At 46.6% G+C, this 19,446-nt stretch overlaps 2 protein-coding genes across 3 annotated transcripts in view; both read right to left on the bottom strand.

The window, feature by feature from the left end:
- Positions 1 to 386: 386 nt before the first annotated feature.
- On the bottom strand, positions 387 to 14,505 carry LOC121832977 (A disintegrin and metalloproteinase with thrombospondin motifs 9-like). Of its 2 annotated transcripts, none has more exons than XR_006076726.1 (11): positions 14,342 to 14,476; positions 13,292 to 13,459; positions 11,142 to 11,312; positions 10,403 to 10,645; positions 9,568 to 9,709; positions 8,856 to 9,042; positions 5,717 to 5,844; positions 4,603 to 4,799; positions 3,932 to 4,064; positions 3,088 to 3,116; positions 387 to 1,778 (listed from the first exon to the last, which is right to left on the bottom strand). XR_006076726.1 is itself a non-coding variant. In XM_042286788.1 (11 exons), exons 1-9 carry the CDS (start codon positions 14,477 to 14,479, stop codon positions 3,969 to 3,971), a joined length of 1,470 nt encoding a protein of 489 aa, XP_042142722.1. In that variant the 5' UTR covers positions 14,480 to 14,505; the 3' UTR covers positions 387 to 1,778; positions 3,088 to 3,116; positions 3,964 to 3,968. The 2 variants fall into 2 exon arrangements, 1 of the variants encoding a protein (XP_042142722.1); XM_042286788.1 differs by having other exon boundaries at positions 3,964 to 4,064; positions 14,342 to 14,505.
- Positions 14,506 to 15,093: 588 nt separating this feature from the next.
- The window catches only part of LOC8040683 (A disintegrin and metalloproteinase with thrombospondin motifs 20), a 259,801-nt gene continuing 255,448 nt past the window's right edge, over positions 15,094 to 19,446 (bottom strand). Inside the window, exons 24-27 of the mRNA XM_042287060.1 lie at positions 17,834 to 18,076; positions 16,296 to 16,457; positions 15,368 to 15,550; positions 15,094 to 15,162 (exon numbers count right to left, since the gene is read on the bottom strand). Of these exons, the coding sequence (XP_042142994.1) occupies positions 15,094 to 15,162; positions 15,368 to 15,550; positions 16,296 to 16,457; positions 17,834 to 18,076 (657 nt within the window). The remainder of the gene's footprint in view (positions 15,163 to 15,367; positions 15,551 to 16,295; positions 16,458 to 17,833; positions 18,077 to 19,446) is intronic.

Genomic DNA, 19,446 nt, shown 5'->3' with positions numbered 1-19,446 from the left:
GATTTCATATTTCTTCCTCATTTGTATATACCTGTCATGTTACCATGCGTGAGTAATGCGTGTTTGATATAAAAAAATCGGGTAATAAAAAAAAAAAAATTGAGTGTAGCGTAGTGGTTAAGATGTCTGCCTCGCAAGCAAGCGGTCTTGAGTTCGAACCCCCGTGCGGGCGTACGTTTTTTTTTTAAAGTGGGCCGATCCCGGAGGCAGTGCAATCGATGTGAGCACGGATGCCGGACGGACAAGGCTAGACCCTAAGGAGCTTCACCCCTAAAAAATGTTCTCAATGCACCGGTGGAATATCCCACTCATCTCGGTTGCGACCAATACCAGGTGTTTCGCCTTTGACACTCTTGAAGAGGCCCCAGAAAAAAAAGGAGTCTGCGTCCGATGCGCATCAATGTTTATTTACAGGCAGTGCAGCCAAAAACAAATGGCAGTAGGGAAGGCTTGCGAGGCGCACGCTCGCGATGCCTTCCTTCCAAATCGCGTGACCACTCGCTACACGTCGCACAACACTGGGCAACACCGACAATCAAATCTTGAAGACTGACGACGCCGCGGTGCTCCGGTAAAGGCGCAGCAGGCACGGCTCGCATGTTTCCACACACAATTGGCACAGCGAGTGATGACGCGGCACATGGGGCGCCGGGAGATTGGACCACGTGGTTATGTACAGAAGAGAGAGACGTTAAAACTTTGGTGAGAACACAAACCAACGCACGGCCGACGACGGTGTTACTCCGAAACGGGGGAAGGGGGCGAACGACAAACGGTTAAAAAGGTGGGACGGTGAGTTAAGCGCTTGGCGTGGGCGAACTGAGATTCTCGACGCGCAGTTGCAAGCAGTCGTCCTTTTGAGTAAATGAGAAACGTCAAAAGATGTTTCTAGCTGCGCGGGTTTGGTTTAGACGGAAGCTGCCTGAGGTAGCTGAGCGGAACGCTGTGAACGTGACACCGGGCAATGCGTCTAAGCAACCTTGGGCTATGTTACGGCGGTCGGCTAGGCCATGTCCGCCATTGTGACCTTGGCAACCTCTGCCCCAACAAGCGGTGTGAGGAGGAAACAGTCTAAATGATTGGGGCTTGGCAGTGCCACCTCCGGTGCAAAAGGTGGAAAGGACACTAAAAAAAAAGTGCACTGTTCGACGCATACAATGCTCACGACCTCACCGTGGCTCGTCTTGGCTGAGTTGGCACTCGTCCGACGAGCAATAAATAACGACGATGTATGTTCCGTCGGCTGTGTTGACCACTACCGACTTGGGCGCCCCCTGGAACGGGCCTACGCTGCAGGCCGCTAGCAGGGTTTGACAACGTGCGGAGCACCTCGAAAGAAGTCGGAACCTGGTGCCTCTTCCGTGTGCGACAGAGTCCGCGGGTTCCGGACGATGATCGGCGAATGAAAGGTTGCAACACCGCTAACGATATAACAACAACAACACATCAATAACAACGCTGTAGTAAAGTGAATTGTAAAGAAAAAAAAAAAGGCAAAGGCGCTTCGGTTTAAAAGAAAAAAAAAAAAAAAAAACACACTGAGACACGTGTTGATGCTGGTCGCACGTCCGTTGGTCGCCGGCGCAAGCGCGACAGTATCCCACAAGAGGTCACGTGACGGCCGCGGGCGAGACCTGGTGAGTCGCGTGATCGGGCAGGGGGAGGGGAGGGTCCGGTCGCCCCTCGTTCAGTTCGTCGCGGAGGAAGCGCCGGAAAATACTGCACAGAGTTGGACGTCGACAGTTTCACCGCCACTTCTTGCTGCTGGCTTGCCCACGCTGCCACGCAGGAACAAAAGGAAAATGCATAATTTTATAAAAACTGTCGCACTCTGTAGGCTAGAAAGTCGCAACACTTCACCTGGGTTCCCCGTTTCCGATGTGCATTCTTTCATTCTACTTGGCAAAATTGTGTTCACACCCTTTGAGTGAAGATGGTGTTTATTGGTAACTATTACGCATTAGAGTATAGATCATAAGTAATGCACTTAGCTTATTTACTCATTTATTTATTTATTCAGATACCTACAGCGCCATGGGGCATTACAGTAGGGGGGGGGAGAAGTTGGAAATGAAGAACACGAATAGTTATACAAAAGTTAAAAGAGCAATATTCACAAGCCATAAATCTTTCGATTTATGGCTTGTGATCTATTTGATTTATTTGCAGCTTGGCAGCAGAGAAGCTGGTTAAGTACAATTGAAGGGACAGTAAATACAATTAAATATTTCTTTCTGTCAAATTTTTTATGTATGACCCAACAGGTCAAAACTACATCAGAACTTCTGGTTAGAATCTTGGAGATCAACAGAATGTCGATATAATAACTCCTTTTCTGTTCGATAGATTCATGAGACGAGGAACCATAATTTTATAACATGACTTTTTCTGTATTGATGGGCATATTTCTGCTACGTGTTAAAGGGACATGTGTCAGGGGAAAGCTTCTTTTTAAATATTGGCAACGACAATAAAATTTTCACAGTTTGTAGTGTTTGATTTTCTTCCTGTAAATATGCTGTTAGTTTTCGTATAGCTTGTTTATTATGTTCTGAATGCAATGCACGTGAAGAAAGAACCATGCTATTGCATGCCCATGGGGCATGGCAACACACTTAAAAGAGTCTAGGTAGTAAAATAGGCTAATTCGCTCCTTTTAAACCACTGGGTGCAATGAGCGATGAAAATTGTGTGTATAACAACTCTTATTTTAAAATGATGTAAAACTGCAAACATTCCATTTTCAAGACTAAGTTTTTATAAATATAAAAAGATACATTCTAATGAAACCTCTATAGTTGCATTCTAAATATCCTCAAGCTTATGCATGCCAAATTTGGCTGTCATAGGACAATATTAAAGAAATACTGAATCAAAACTTGAAAGTACACATCTCGCATTCAGAAATAAGTTAAACACGACCAACTCTCTGCTAATTACAATTGCACGCTTGTATTTTAAGCGGATGGCTATATTTTTTTGTCTCAAAGGACCTATTCCAGCGAACGCTCCCAAGATCCACCATTGCTAGTATGCAGCTAGGATGCAAAAGGGACAGAACGAGGGTTAGTAAGGTGACCCTCTTACCGCAAATGTGACAGATCTAAATCTTCCAGCTGCAAAAGACAGAAACAAAAACAAGTGTAAGAGAATGAGAGCAATAATGAGAATCGGTCATTATGCTGTACCCTTTCCCATTACAACGGCGTACCGCTTTACCCATAGGTAGTGCTAGCAACTAATAAAACAAAGAAAGCCCCCAGCATAGGAAAATCACAGAATTTATTTCCTCCTCTGGCATGCACAAACTCTGATCTTTAAGTTTTGCTCTCTCACATATATAGGGGCGCCACCCAGATCGTCCCAAGAAAGCCGGTGGCATTCTTCAAATTATGTCATTTCTCATATTTATTCGCGGATTTCAGTATAAAGTGGACTGGTGTCTACACTGAGCATGGCTCGTTAGTCTAAGCTCATTATAACAGGCCTGGTTACAACAGACATTTGGGTATAACATACCAATTTTTTAAGTTCGGTTGGTATTCCTCTATGCACCATTGACTCAACTTCATATCCGCATACAACATTCTTCTTTTAGAACAGACTAAAATTATGGTCAAAATCAAGGCCCTTTATAATGAGCTTAGACTGTATTTTTCTAGCTACGTAGGCTGTAGGTGACTTCGGGCGTAACTAACCAGACCAGGACATCTAGACGGCAGATTTGTCTCACTAATGCTTTGCAAACATGCATTGCCAAAATAAATAAAAAAAAAAAAAACCAAGTTTCCATCCCCCCCTCAAGTTTCCATCTCCCCCCCCCCCCCCCCCCCCCCCCCAAAAAAAATGGTTAGAGTGTGTTTCAATTTTCTAACCCCCCCACCCCTACTAAACCAGCAATTCCAATCTGTTTCATGTTTGTCACACTAACCGAGGTGCACCAAGATGGCAGCAGGTGCCCACCTGAGTCAAGGTGGGCGGACGTCCAGCAAAAGACCCCTCGTGGGGTCGGGGAAGCATGTGCCGCAGTAGCCTCCACACTGGCCCTGGATTATCTGCCCCTCCTGTACACAGACACACATGTACATACGTTGTCAATAGGACAGCTGGGAGAGTTTATTCTCGTTGCTCGTATTGCAGTAAAAACGTTAAGTTTGTACCAAAAACAAGATCTGCAGGAGAATAAGCTTTGCCTCTAGCAGATGCTAGTTGCTTTCCAACATGTTCGTCTGTGCATGCACCAAAGTGTCATTCAAAGTAGAAAACTCACGCTGGAGGTAGAGCCTCTATACTGCAGATCTTACGTTGCGGCAGATTAGAATGAATCTGGTTGTTTTCAAAAAAATCTTCACCGAATCAATCTCTTCACTATGTCAGCACCTCAAAAGCAAGATATACTTCAAATTTCGACGTTTGTTCCACTACATGCATATTTGCCTTACATCAACCTTCACTATACAACAAAGCCCTACAGCCTCCTTTGCTTCAGCTGGCAAGCAAACTTATGACTTGCCAGTGACTCACTGTATGACAAATGCTTATGACTACCCAGCCCTATACGTGCAGTCCCATATGCACACCGCACGAGGGCGTTTCATTCACCTGAAGTCGGCGCAGCTTGATGACGGCGTGTGGGCCCTGCGTCACCCACTTGGTGGCGTCGGCCACCACGAAGTCTGTGCCGGCCAGGTTGAGCGAAAAGCGGCCCTGGGGGCACTTTGCCCGGCTGTAACAGTCCCCCGACTCCCCGAACCCCGTGGGACGGCCCTTCTGGGTGCGGCTGAACGTGAAGTCGTGCCCTGGACGGACGCGCCGGGAGAGAAGGCGTCATTGAGGCATGCACCCACCGCGACAAAACGACGCTACGCTGCGTGCACCTCCTGTATACCGAATGTTTGGCCCTACTAAAAAAAAAAAATGCAACAAATGCACACACACAATCTACTTCCTTTAATACCATATGAAGGACCCACTAAAGAAAAATCTGAAAATAAGCTAATTTTATTAAGTCAATTCACAATTTTAACTAATTCAATACAATCTCCCTCACCTTATACACATATTATAATCGTTAAACAAGCAAAATATTGTCGGTGCTGCGCGCCACATATATTTAACTAAAATGTCGCTAATGGTACAGCGATCATTAAAAACGGGCAGAAAAAAATAATACCATTTATGTGCCATATAGCAGGGAGGGTAGGGTAGGTAACCATAGCCTGGCCTACATCAAAGTGACCTGTGCATTCTTCGTTGAGAAAAATGCATATAACATTTTTATATGGTATTATATGGTCGTATGGGTCCATATGTGTTTTTTTTTCCCATACTAAAGGGAGGAAGAGACAACCGCTTTTTTACCAACGCAAATATAAACTATGCATTCCCGAATGGATGGCTGAACTCGCCATTATTCAATACAAAAGTGAGGGTGTGGGCAATTTTTAAAAATTTTTTTACTGAGAAAATGTTTGAAGAGAGTTTCAGCAAAACTATGATTATCTTATGCTGTAAACAAAAACACTTTTTTCAAGTCGCTGCCTGCTCACTACCGAGATCCAAATCTTACAGCATTGTAGAATCCCTCTGGCGAAAAAGAGGGGAGCAAAGTCAGGCCGAGGTGCCTTCCACACTTCCTTCGCCGAAAAGAGTAGGCCTCGCAGGCAACGCGCAGCAGCACACGAGAGAAGCAGCACGAGCATAAAGTCAGACTCACTGTTCACTTCGAGGGAAGTAATGTTGAAGGCAACCTTGGAGAAAGTGGTGAGGGCAGCCGGGTAATCCACACAATCGCAGTTGTCCACACGTGCCCCTCCATACGGACACTCGTCCGACTGAATAAGCCTGCAAACGAAACACCGCCATCGTATCAAAGATGAAAGTAGGCTTCGCGATCATCAAATTGAATAGGCGTATATCTCTCAATCAAAAACATAGATGCTCAAAAGCTTCGGGTTCCTGCGCATTCCCAGCTACGTAATCTAGGTTTTGATGGTGACGACATCTTCTTGAGGGACGAGTGAAATGACGAAAGTCTTTCGTTTTTCCCAAATGAAACGACACTCGTGACATAACCTATAGTGTCACAGGTTAACAAAGGAAGGACAAGATCCTCCTTCAAAGCCCTCCACTCCCTCCACTTTAGCAGAGCCAATGCTGGAGAGGAGGAAAGTGGAAAGAAGGAAAGCACTAATCATGCTGAGCAGAAAGCTTTATGGGAGGGGCCGATCCCATCATTCTAAACCTGCGACGCATCGTAGAGCAGCCAATATAGGCACGAGTTGTCGAAGGGCAAAGTCGAGACACATTTCGATTAGTAGTAGTTTAATAGATTGGTTCCATTCCCCTAACTTTTTCACTTCATTTGGCCTTTGTGGGAGGCGAGACGTCTCTCGAGATATTAGACCCAGTAACTCTGAAGGCTGGTTCACACACTTGCTATTGCTTACAACCGCTTGCGTTGAAACCTCTTGAAATCTCTTACGATGAGGGAAGACATGCTGGCGCCATCTATCAGGTAGCCGAGGAACACATTACCGTATGTTCCTTATTTTGATTCAAGCAACATTCTTTCTTGGTTCGAAAAACTTTGGACAATGTTATAAACTACCTTTTTTTTTTATATATAGTAGTGTGGCGCGAATATTCGAAATTTCTAATAAAAGTTTCGAATAATACACTATTCGATATTCGCTTAGCAACTACCTAACTGTGATATCAATATTTTTCTACATTTTGATGGCGGCGGGTTAGTCCCATTGAGCGCTCTGAAAACCGCGAAGCCCGCGTAAGCGGGCTTCGCAGGTGTTATTTCTTTGCAGCGCACCGGCGCTTGGTAAGAAGTGCACTCAACACTGTAACCCAGCGCAATCGACACTTGGCAAAGTATGAATATTGCACATACGTGCTTGAGAGAAAAGCATACTTTCAAAGCGGGATGGTGCAGGCGTGCACCTGGTGTAATTAAAAAGAAACGGAAACCTTATGAATCTTGATACCTACACTGCAGTAAAATTTTGACAATTAAACTGTGGCCGTTATCCAAGGGTACATGTTAGGTAGAGATGCCCTGACAACCTGCGTTCATCATTCGCAATTTCTTTTTTTTTTTTCAAATTCAAGATTTAAGAAGGGATTTTTGTATATAACAAGATTTGTAAACACACTCATTTAGGTATAGCTAAGCATTTGATAGGTTTAATATGTCAAATCCATCATGTACTGGCCATCCTAAGTCATCTCACTTTCTAGGGTCACTGTTTATAGATATAGTCAGATTAAAATTAGCTTATAAATGTACAAGTGGAAGCTTGGGAACAACCTACATGAGTTCAGCTCGGTTTTTGCTTAAGCATGGTGCAACAGTAGTGAAAAGCTTTGAGAAATGATTCAATATTTGGTTCGAAAATATTTGGCCAAAGCCACTACAGTATAGACCACTTACAACGTAACCGCTTATAGTGCAGGACCGGGTATAACGCGGTTTTTTTAAACCACCGGTTCGCCTCCCATAGAACTCCATGTATTTACATACCGCTTAAAATGCAGGCGCGCGAAGGGAAATACCGGTTATAGTGCGATTTTTGGCACAGCCCGCCGACCGCGCCGACGACCGGAGCAGCGAGCACGCTTCCCTGTGCGACACTAGATAACGGCACTGACGGCGCGGGGCAAGGAGGTTGCTCGAAGAACTGGGGAGAAGCGAAGAGAGAGGCTTCAGTTGCCATAGCGACGGAGGGACGCACGCACGTGTCGTTCGCGTGCATGCGTCCCTCCGCTGCGTTGGAAACAAAGAAACAAACAACCGCACCGACAGACCAATCGCGAATCGAGGAGAAGTGTTCGCGCGCGTTCATACCGGTCGCGGGCCGGCTGCTTCTATCCGCAAACATGGCGTCGGTTGTGATAGTCGTCGTAGACGGCGTTCATCTCATCGTTCTGCGTAAAAGTGCTATCCTTGACTGTAAATTTTCGTTGTGTTTCGCTACCCAGCACGTACTAGAAGGGAAGATCCACCTACGCTTGCGGCGATGTCGTGGCGGCGCTCTCAAGACGGCAGAAACGCCCGTGTCGTCGTGTTTGCTTACTTCGACTACAGTGGTGATTTCTAAGCATTTGTGTCCTCGCACATCGCCCAGATTTCTTATTTGGCGCATTTCATGCGTGTGCTCAAGTTCAAGGTATTACTGGCGCGTACCCTATGAAGGATGCGAATTTTCACGCGTTTTCATCTCCGGAGAAGAGTGATTAGGGTTAGCAATCCTGAACGCTCGCAACGTCCGTCCGCAACCCGCGACGCCGTTAAAAGGCCGCGCCAGGCAAAAGCCGCTAATTCCTTTCAAAATGTGTGACACACTTGAGACAGAACTGTACTAGTCTGGTGAAAAAAAACTTTCCTCAAACTAAGCTTTATTTTTCATCTAAGATAAAATAAATTCGTTTACAAAGGTAAGTTGTCTCATGGCATGTATATTTTGGCCTGAAAAATTGATGTTTTGGTTATAGCGCGGTACCGCTTATAGTGCGGATTTTCGCGACTCCCGCGACATACGTTATATGCGGTCTACACTGTATTAGATTTGAATTCGCTGTGAAAGTCAAAATCCACTATTCGCACGTGATTAGGATATATAACAGTCGGTATGTTTGATCTCGTGAATACAGGAAACCCTTCTCTTTAATGAAATGCAGTTCTAGGGTCACCTTATAGATGGTGCCAGCACACCTGCGTGTTCTCTCGTCATAAGAGATTGCAAGAAGTCGGTCCTAAGCAAATGCAAGTGTGTGAAGGTGCTTTGAGCTAGGGGGACAGTGAAACAGGCTGGTTCCTTTGAAGCAAGAGAGCTTGCACCCACCTCTTGCCGTACACCTCGGAGTAGTTGTTGCTCTCGCCACTGTCAAGTGAGATGTACTCCTTGGGGGAGGAGGTGTTCATGCGGGCACAGTACACCTTCACCTGGCGGCCGCGAATGTTCAGCTGCTGTTCCCCGTCCGTGTGGACTCCGCCGCGTCGCTGAACCTCCTCACAGCTCACCGCAGAACCTGGATCGTTCAGGAAGCCACATTCTCAAGCCGTAGCTCTCCCGTGCAACTCTTTGCACTGTTTGCAGCAGACGCCATTCTCAGCCTCGACAGCCATGTACCAGAGCCCAGTTACAGTTAGAATTACAGTGCCTGGAACGCATCTCCGACTTGTGTTTTTATTGTATTGCCACGTTATCGCCGGCCGCGATTTGGACAGTGTTACAACAGCGGTGACAGCCAGGAGTTGGGTCGCCATGACGTTTCACGGTCCCCGGAAACTTAAGCAGTTAGGAGTTGGGTTGCAGCGATGACAGCGACACATTCATGTTCCCTCTCGCTTTGTTTCCATAACTTCTACCCCCAGCCACCAAGATTGTAACAACCGACAACGCGACACAGGCTGTGCACGGGCGGCAAAGGATGCTATGGGTTTTGCACGGCCGGAAAAGGACACTAAACACACCGGTCGGAGCTGTGTTTCGGGCACGACCTAAAAGGCCATTAAATGCCGCAGGCCAAGAAAAAAGGGAGCGTGAGGCTCACATGGCCTGAGCATGCAGCGCCGTTTCCGCTTGATCCTGTGCTTGAGGGCGGCACTGCAGTGGCTGTTGTTGACGCGCTTCCCCCTGTTGTCGTGGCAGCGCAGCCGACGCTTCTGCTTGCCCGGACCGCAGGACGTCGAGCACTACGAGTGAGAGTACATGGATACAGATCGATACAAGGTCTTGAACATTCCACACCACTCCGCGCGCCGAACGAGCAGACGTTGCCAGATCAGTCAAATTTAAGGACAGTGCATGTCACCAAATAACACCTCTGCCCTTGAAAGAGAAAGAAACAGCTAGATATGCAGGATTGCGCACCTCGAAACAGTCTTGCACAAATTATGTTACACGATCATCCCGATCAATGATTGACTCGGTAACTCCGAGGCAAACCGCCGGTCTACGGATGCCCGGGTGGCGGGTTCAAATCCAGGCCGACATGTCCGCAACACCTGACGGAGACTTATTGCAGAGAAGGTGCCTTACAGCCAATACATCAGTTGCACGTCAAAAGATCCCCAGGGGCCGGCCCTAGACACGTCAAACACAAAGTTGGGGCCAAAGTTTATGGAGTGCACAATGCCACCGCTGCACTTTGGTCGCCAAACTTTGTGGTCGATGAGCCCAGAGCCCCAAGCGGACGCAATGAATCCTCAGACTTCTGCTGGTTTTGGCATATGAAACTCCCAACTTTGACCTCTTCCCAATGCACTAAAAACTGGGGCCACAAAAGTAATGGGTCTTACAGTACTCTATCCCTGACAGCGAGACCGTCGAAACGTTTGGACGAACACTTTCGGAAGACGCACGAACGAGACGCTGCCGCGACCTACTGGGGTCCAGGGTCCCGGGCGCCAGAAGACCCCGTCCCCGCAGTGTCCCACCATGCAGGGCCGGGTGGTGGCGGGCTTGTCGTGGGGCGTGCAGTAGTGGGCGGCCCTCCGCTCATGCGGCCAGGCGTCCCCATGCCGCCGCTCGGCGTCCGCCAGGGGCACAGGGTCGGCCCAGCCGTAGGGGTTCACCTTGTGGCAGGTCACTGCACGCTTCTGGAAGCCCTCCCCACACGTCTGGCTGCACTGCGTAGCCAGGCGGACACGTGTCAGCAAAGCAAGGCTGAGCTAACCAAAGCAAAGCAATCAGAACATAGTTCAACCCGTAGGCACAACAATAGTACATGGGGGTGCATAAAACAAAGCATTTAGTAGCCATGTTAACTTACAAGAGCACTGTACCTGCACTGTGGTGCAGGTACAGTGCTTCCCGAATTTGAAACACCCGAAAACGTTCACAGTAAGAGACTGCTGCAGATCAAATCAAATGGCAAATCCTATGCACAAATTATTTTAAATGTTTTGAATATGCACACACCTCCAGTTAATTTACATCATGCAGCGTAGCATTTTCTCATATAAAAGATGCACCGGAGGCAAGGCTTAAAAAATGAACTCACTGACCTACCCAATTTCCTTACAACTAGAACACTGTGCAAAGATGACTTGTAGACAACACAAAGCTGTAACAGTGATCCGATTTTTATTCACGTGTTATGAAAGTTTTCGTGTCTCTACTCACCTCGGACCAGTCGGATGTTTTCCAAATGAAGGGACAAGGATGTACCGCGCAGTGTCGGACGACCTTGGGCCGACGTTGGCTGTTGCAGAAGCGCTCGGGCGCCAGGCGTTCGCTTCTGTCTACGCACACGACAGTGCGCGTTTGGGATCCTCCACCACAAGTGGCACTGCACTGTGGACACAAAAGGCAGCAAGTAAGTAGAACGTCCACTGTCACCTGTTCTTTATGGAGAAACACAGGATTACACATCTTCTAGGATTCCAAATAAAAAATAATAAAAAAAGTGAAAGACAGAATGAAAGTCCCATTAAAAGCTGCAAGAGTGCAACTATCTGAATTTCGAATTATACATGCTCCACATGCCGCCACTTCCCTGTGGTACGCCATGAAGTAAAGGTAAAGCACCATTCTCTGTGCATTGCACGAATTCCTTGCTCTGCAAATAATGGTGCCCACAAACTGTAGCATATACATCAAAGTCCGGAGTGAAAAATAAAATTGTGCCATTACATGCAATGTTTTACTGCAAACTTCAAAATGAGCTCTGACAGGCAATCGTGGAATAGAAAAAAATATCTATCATCTCGACATCATGAGATACTGGGTCCGGACGTTTGACAGAACGCCGTTTCATTGAACACTGTTTTTTTTAACACCAATCCATCGCAGTCATTTCATCGAATGCCATTTCATAGAACGCCATTTTATCAAAGCCATTTCATCGAACACCGCCTAGTTGAGCAGTAGGAGTATTTTATCTAGGAAATACCTTTTAACACTGGAAGGATAGCAGTGTAACAATAATCCTTATAATTTATAAATTCTAGACTTTCTTCTCCTACACAACGGGGAACCAATATTAAAATATTTTCCCCACTACCTTTTCCATGCTTTGTTTTGTAGTTGATCTCATGACTTGTGCTGTTATTGTGACCAATAAAAAAACGAGAACACCAACTTGACATTTTCTGAAACCTGCAATCATTCGGGTGCAGTCATGAAGGTATGCAACCTCGACCTTGAAGAGAAGTATTCCACTTCAAGCACAAAGCCATCCTTGAAGCAGTGACCTGTCTCCATGTCACATGAAAAAGAAAAAGACGTTCTTGCTTCCTTTTGTTAATTTTTCGTAATCAGCAGAACCGTGAACCTGCCGGCTTCTCAACCTATGTTCTTAGAAAGAAAGCTACTCAGGATATAATGAACACACATGTAAACGGGTAAATAAAAAAAAAAAGAGTCTGCCGCTAAGCGTAGTTATTTTCCTTTTCAGGTAGTGCCTTTTACGTGTGAACAAGTATGGCAATAGAGAGGGCATTGGATAAAAAGCAAACAGGTGCTTATACTATCTGAAAACAGCAAGTCACATACCCACTCAAGTTTTGTTATGCTCTAAGATTCAATAACCAAAAATTAAGTGAAAAAGTGACCAGGGCAGTCATTCTATTCCAGTTTTACTCTCGCCTCTGAAAACTCAGAGGCGAAAGTAAAACATTGCCATACCCTGTAATACTCCAAAATTCAGTGAAGCGAAATTCAACGAAACGGAGTTCAATGAATTTGTCTTCGAGGAAATCTCTACTTATTCGATGAAATGGCATTTGGTGAAATGTTCGGCACCCACGAAACACAATAACATTTGTGACCGCTTTCCACAAAGTTCAAATAAAGGTTGCAGCTTGTCACAAGGGGGAACCACTATGGAGCTGACACTCCCTCCCCAAGATGCAGCCAATCCTTTAAAAACCTAAAGTCTTAGAGATCCCAGCCTCCCCTGAAAAGTATTGGTGGCTATGCCTCAAGCTGGAATAATGGTAGAGAAGAGCTTTGGCAGCGATGCTGGAAAGTATAAAGTTGGGCTGTGTGTGGAAGAAAAAAAATAGGTTGTGTGTATGTTTATACAGCCTAGAACTTAGTCTGGCTCAACGGGCGACTTGTCTCCGAGCTGTAGATGAGAACTGTAGCCAGTGCAGTACAAACCGCTAACCTGGCATCTTTAACGTGCACCCCGCAGTAGCGCTACACGACTGTGCGCCAGTACGATGCTCATCCAGATCGAAACGGGCAGGGGTGGGGATTGAACTAAGGATCCCTGGGTTCTGCAGCGCGAGGTTTCGATCCACGTGCTCCGACCTGGTGTGTGGACTTACGGGGGTCCATCGCTTCTTCTTCCAGCGGTAGTGGCAGGGGCGGAGGTTGCAGGTGCGGACCTGAGGCGAGGGACGCTTCCCGTGGCAGTTCAGGGGGCTCACTTCCTGGCCGCGCTTCATGCAGCGTGCCACCCGCTTCTGAGTGCCATTCCCGCACGGTGCAGTACACTGCGACCACAGTCAAAATGGATGCAGTCTCGTCACACGATTGTCACACGAAAGGGGCCCTAAACTCGGCAAACACAAAGTTGGGGCCGAAGTTCACGGAGCGCGCCGATTGGACTATACCGGTGATGACTTTGCGCTTTTTCTGCCTTCGTCCAATCAGCGCACTCCGCGAACTTTCGGCTCCAACTTTGTGTTCGACGAGTTTAGGGCCCCAGGGGTAAACCAGGCTATGTATGTGTTCCAAGTAGATCGGCCTCACTTACGACCTCATTCTAAAAAGCAGTTCCATAAGTCTTTTACACTCTAGAACAGTCAACAAAAATTAAGTGGGCAATCATCGTACATAGTAAAAGGAACCATTAAATTGTCCGAAGATCCTGTACTGGCAGCTCAAAATTTTCTAATTTGTCCCGGTAATCAATTTATATTTTGAATAAAATGCATCAATATTCAAGTTATCATATAAAAAATCTAAAAAAAAAATTTTGAAGTGTTTCAAGGTTCTTCAAGTTACATAATTACACCAGCATTCAATCCCAATGTCAAGCTAAATGCACCACCATTCAAATTTCAATTCAAAGTCACATTAAATATGTTCTGAACCTGTCCACATCCAATAGATCATTTGCAATATTACCATATTCCAAGAAACACGCTGAAAGCATAGTTACATAAGCTGTGCACACATCTCTTGTCTCTAGAACAGATTCAATGCCTCGCTGCTTATTAAATGACTAAAAAAAGACAGACAGACGCACGAGCAAACTGGCAATCGTTTCAGATTTTCGCTTTAAACAATTACTGCTGCAGATGCCAGGTTGTGCAACATGTGTAACTATTAGTGCAGTAAAAAAATTATCTTTTTTTTTTTGAGCCACTTACGGGGGACCAAGGGGAGAGCTGCCACTTGGGGCACTCCTCCATGGTGCAGGTCTTGGCATGTTCGGGCGGGTCCCCCTCGCACTTGATGTAGGGGGCCGCATTGTGACTCGAATCGAGGCACTCAATCTTGCGCTTCATCACTCCGGTACCGCAAGACACCGAGCACTGAGGTGAGAAACAAAATAAACCGTGGTCGACTCTATGTGTGCCAACAGAAGAGACCACGAGTGCAAAGGACTCCGGTCATTCGTGTAAATACGCAACAAGTTTGCAGTACATTACGAGGGACATGGTGCGTCTGGAACTTAAAACAACTGGAATGCATTTTGTTTCGGGAAGTTACCCGAAAGATGACGATCTCTGCATGCCCTTCGTAGCTGGCCGACGGCTAATACAATTGTCCCTCTTATATGCAAGATACAGGTGACGGGAAAGCGCAGCCGTAGCATATATTACACTCACAAACAGCGATTACAAAAATGTCGATCGAGATATGACAAATTATGGCTGCAAGAAGACGTCGTGTTCTAATGATCAATTTGTTAAATTAAGATAACACACGCCCAACACGCTCCAATTCGGATACTTTTGTGGCCGGAATGAATGCTTAGATTAGATGCCAAAAAAGCGCTGGATGGTCCAGGGTGCAGACCTTAAATAGCACCGTAACAAACTTTCTGAAATGTTTCCTAGACTAAACTAATCACAACACAAAATGAAGCTGAATACAAGGATATAAATATTGTGTCAAATTACATCGGGGACTTCACGGTAACTATGGCGCCTACAGTGCTCTTGACCGGTGCGTTTGTGGTGCCGAACTGGCAACAAATAATGTCGCAGCAGTTTGGCAGACTTCCCCGTCTCTTCTGCCATCTTGAGGCTACTGTCCCACTATCTACAGGGTGTTGAAGTTGCGGATGAAAACATTTAAAATGTCTCAAGAATGATCACACCTCCCGGCCACCCCCGTTCCGACACCACTCCCCGTGCATAAAGGAAGAAGGTGCGACAGCCCGCACGTACCGGAGACCAGGATCCGGAGTGCCACCTGTGGCTGAGGAGCGGGCTCGCGCACGAGTGGGAGTTGCAGGAGCGCCTTGACTCGGGCCTGGGCTGCGGGCAGTGGGCGTCCATCAGGGGGAGCCCCATCCTGCCCTGGCAGGCCACTTGGCGCGTCTGATGGCCCCCACCACACTCCTGGTCGCACTGCAACGGTAGAGACAAACGGGAGGCTTCGACACAGATCGGTGCCAAGCGAGAAGCAGGCGCCGTTGTGCTTTTGTGTCTTCTAGTTGCTTCGTGAGCTTGCAGTATGTGCAGAACTGTTTTTTTCTTAGCAATTTTGATAAGGTAAAATCTAAGCAGCCCTCTCGTAACAACACTTTTACGTAAAAAGTGGATTAATGCATTCAATGTGTACACACACGTTTATGCTGCTAAAACACGCAGATTTATGCCTCGCTAGAAAGTCGCTCCAACAAAATATAAAAGAAACTTATATACATATATTTTATTAACTTACTCGGATTAGTAAATCTCGTTAAATTTTGCAGTCTGACACAACCCAGTGTTAGGACTAGAAAAAATTAAACGATTCAACAGTAACTATACTACAACTTATGCACAGTGCAATATTGCTCAGTTAGAGCAGTCCATTTTGTTTTTGCTTAACCCCTTTGGTTTCCAACTACAGGGCAGCACTAAGATAAGAAGCTTCAGGCATTTGGGTTCAAGCGCGACCAACTGTGTCGCAACACGTCGCATTCAAGTGAGATGCGTTATGTGGATTTTGGACGCCACGGCAACCATCTCGCCGTAAGCAAGCTGTCAATCGCAGTAAAATGCAAGTGTCCGAATCTATCACTCAACGATGCCCCCGACAATGGGACAACCAAGAACCCTGACGTCAGGCACCAGCCGCTTCTGGCGCCACTAGGCCTCTGCCCCTCACCTGCGTCCACTCGCCCATGGCCCAGACTGGGCACTCGTCCGTGTTGCAGTGCTGCGTTTCGGGGGGCCTGAGCTGGGGGTTGCAGGCGTGGCTCTTGCTGTCCAGGTTGTCCACGCACACCACCTGCCGCCGCTGGACCCCTCCACCGCAGCTCTTGGAGCACTGCACGCAACGCACGCCGAAAGGGGACTAGGGTCATCGACGGAACTTGAAGGCCAGGGTCTCGAACACCTGACCTCCGGCACGCACTTCGTGCCTTCCGACATGCTTTGACTGCGCACACACGCTTAAGGTGCACGAGACGTTGAAGTGTCGTGGACGGTGGGAAGACGCTGGAGGCGGGGCTACCAAAGCTCCTCCCTGCCATTCTCACCTCGTCAACTATAAAACCACTAAATAAGCAACGCTCAAGGCCGCTTCACAAACTTGCGTTTGCTTACGACCTAGTTTTTGTAATTTCTTACAACGAAAGAACACACTGGTACGCTGGTGCCGTCTATAAGGTGGCCCTGGAACTGCCATTTGCTAGTTTTGCAGTCATTACGAGATCAAATGTATGTACTATTAATAAGAAACGGTTGTTTATAACATTGTCAAAAGATTTTCGAGATAAAAAAAAATAATAACAAAGCACGAAAAAAGATAGGAAAAAACTGATGACATCAGCTCGCTCCGTGAGACCAGTTAATGCTTTTGCATTAAAAAATGTAGAGCCCTTCGACTTCACGTAAAGATGGAGGACCAGCGAAGCTCTTATCCTTACAACGTCTAGGACGATGTCTAGAGGACCACGTCTAGGATGACTTCTAGGACGACTTCTAGGATGACCTCGAGGACGACGCCTAGGACAACCTCAGGGACAACGTCTAGGACGACCTCAGGGACGACGTCTAGGACGACCTCAGGGAAGTCTACGATGACCTCAAGGACAACTTCTAGGACGACCTCGAGGACGACGTCTAGGACGACCTCAAGGATGACTTCTAGGACGACCTCGAAGACAACCTCCCAGACGACCTCAAGGACAACGTCTAGGATGTCCTCAAGGATGACTTCTAGGATGCTCTCAGGGACGACTTTTTGTATGACGCCTAGAGAAATTCAGCCTTTCCACTCTGATGAAAACCAGAGTGGAAAGGCTGGAAAGGTTGCCACCATCTACGAGCGACGGCGGCAACCAGACAACCGGCAAGCCAGTTGTCTGGTTGCCGCCGTCGCTCATAGATGGCGGTAGCTGTCTGCAGTTTTGTGTCGACATTTGCTTATCCACGGACATCATATTGGGGAAACTAGCCCTTAGGGCTCAACTGTGATATACTAAAACTGCAAGTGTTCCACGGTTACCTGAAAAATGGCACCAGTTTCTTCTCTCGTAAGAGATCCCATAAGGGTTTGAGGCGCAAGGTCGTGAGTAGTTGCGAGTGTGTGGACTGGGAGCACTGACACCCCCATTCGCCGAATGTTTCGTGGGTGCTGCCTTTTTGTCGCGCGCGTTCCCCAATCGGGTTAATGTCGTTCCCCGGAATCAAAGGACCCACCGTGCCCCAGAGCCCGATGCGCCACTTGTACGGTCCCTCTACGAAGTTGCCAGACGGATGGTGCATTGCACTGGCGCCATCCGACATGATGCCGCCGGCGCCGCACGGCACCTGGCACGCCTGCTCTGACCGCGGCCTGGAGCTTTCCTCGCAGCGGTCATCCGGCAGGTGTTCTTGGGATGGGCTCGACGCCAGGCAGCGCACCCGGCGCGTCGCAATGCCCTGGCCGCAGCTCACGGAGCACTGAAACGGGAGAGGAGCAAACTCGAAATCGACTCGAAAGCAGTGGCACCGCAACTTTGCCCAATGTTTGCATGTTGTAGGATTGTGCGAATATTTGAATCTGCGAATATCAGTTTCGAATAATATGCTATTCGATATTTGCTTCGACATGAAGCGCGATATTCATAACTTTGTAAGTGTAGATCGCAGCGGGTTAGCCCTGTTGAGTGCGCTTCTTATCGAGCACCTGTGCACTGCGGAGAAACAACTCCTACGGAGCTCACTTTCACGGGTGTTGCTTCTTTGCAGTGCACCGGTGCTCGATAAGAAACATACTCAACCAGGCTAACTCGCCGCGATCAACGCTTCGAAAAGTACAAATACTGCAGTCCGGTGCTTAGGAGAAAAGCATGCTTTCAAAGCGCGATGGAGCACGCGCACGCTTTGTGTATTAAAAAGAAACGGAACCTTCATAAATGTTCATATCTACATTGCAGCAAAATGTTTTCACTTAAATTGTTTGTATTATGCAACAGAATTTTAGACAGAGGTGCCCTGACAATATGCATTCATCATTAGCGATTGCTTTTGTTTGTATTGATTTAAACATGAAATGTGTTTAATAAGTCGTTTTCCATCAGAAATTGTCATGGACAAGCGTCATGAACGACTGACATAATGTATGTCATGAATGAGCGACCCGCTGGGGGCGTTACACATTGTTAAGAATATATATAAAGCTCACAAAGGCCCATGTAAAACCAACACAAGAAAGACATAGGTTCGAGCCCCTTGGGGACGATAGCTTGACAAGTTCAGCTGGGCTTTCATTTAAGCATGGTGCAGTAGCGAAAGGCTTGCAGAAACTGGGATATTTGATTCAAAAATATTCGGTCAAAACGACTACCTTCGCATCGAACTTCCTTCGAACTCAAAATTCACTATTTGCACATGCTTAGCATATTTTATTTCAGTTTTCTCTGGTAAGCAGTTAATAAGAAATATAACAATAATAAATAATGATAGTTCTATGAACATATTTTTGAAATTTCCATAATTTTGTTTTGCAATGACTTGACAAGGATATCTGGTGTTGACATGAGTTGTTATATCTAAGTATAAAATACAAGATATATACGCAAAATACAAGCTAATTATTTACAAAATATTCAAAATTATTAGTAGGTATAAAATACAAAGTCAAAGCCACTATTGTTGAGTACAAATTAGTATGCACAAGTCCAATGCGTCATGCGTAAGTACATCTAAATTTAAAAAATTGGAATGTTAGGCCAAGAATTTTTTGTGCATATAACACTGGCAGTTTGTTAAGTACAAATTCCAGCCTAAAGGCTTAACCGCATATAAGCGATTTAGCGAACAACAAGACA

The sequence above is a fragment of the Ixodes scapularis genome, unplaced genomic scaffold (assembly GCF_016920785.2).
Source record: "Ixodes scapularis isolate PalLabHiFi unplaced genomic scaffold, ASM1692078v2 PGA_scaffold8__174_contigs__length_109621045, whole genome shotgun sequence".
Classification (NCBI taxonomy): Eukaryota; Metazoa; Arthropoda; class Arachnida; order Ixodida; family Ixodidae; genus Ixodes; species Ixodes scapularis.
The sequence above is the reverse complement of the archived record's forward strand: the minus strand, read 5'-3'. Positions and strand labels throughout refer to the sequence as shown.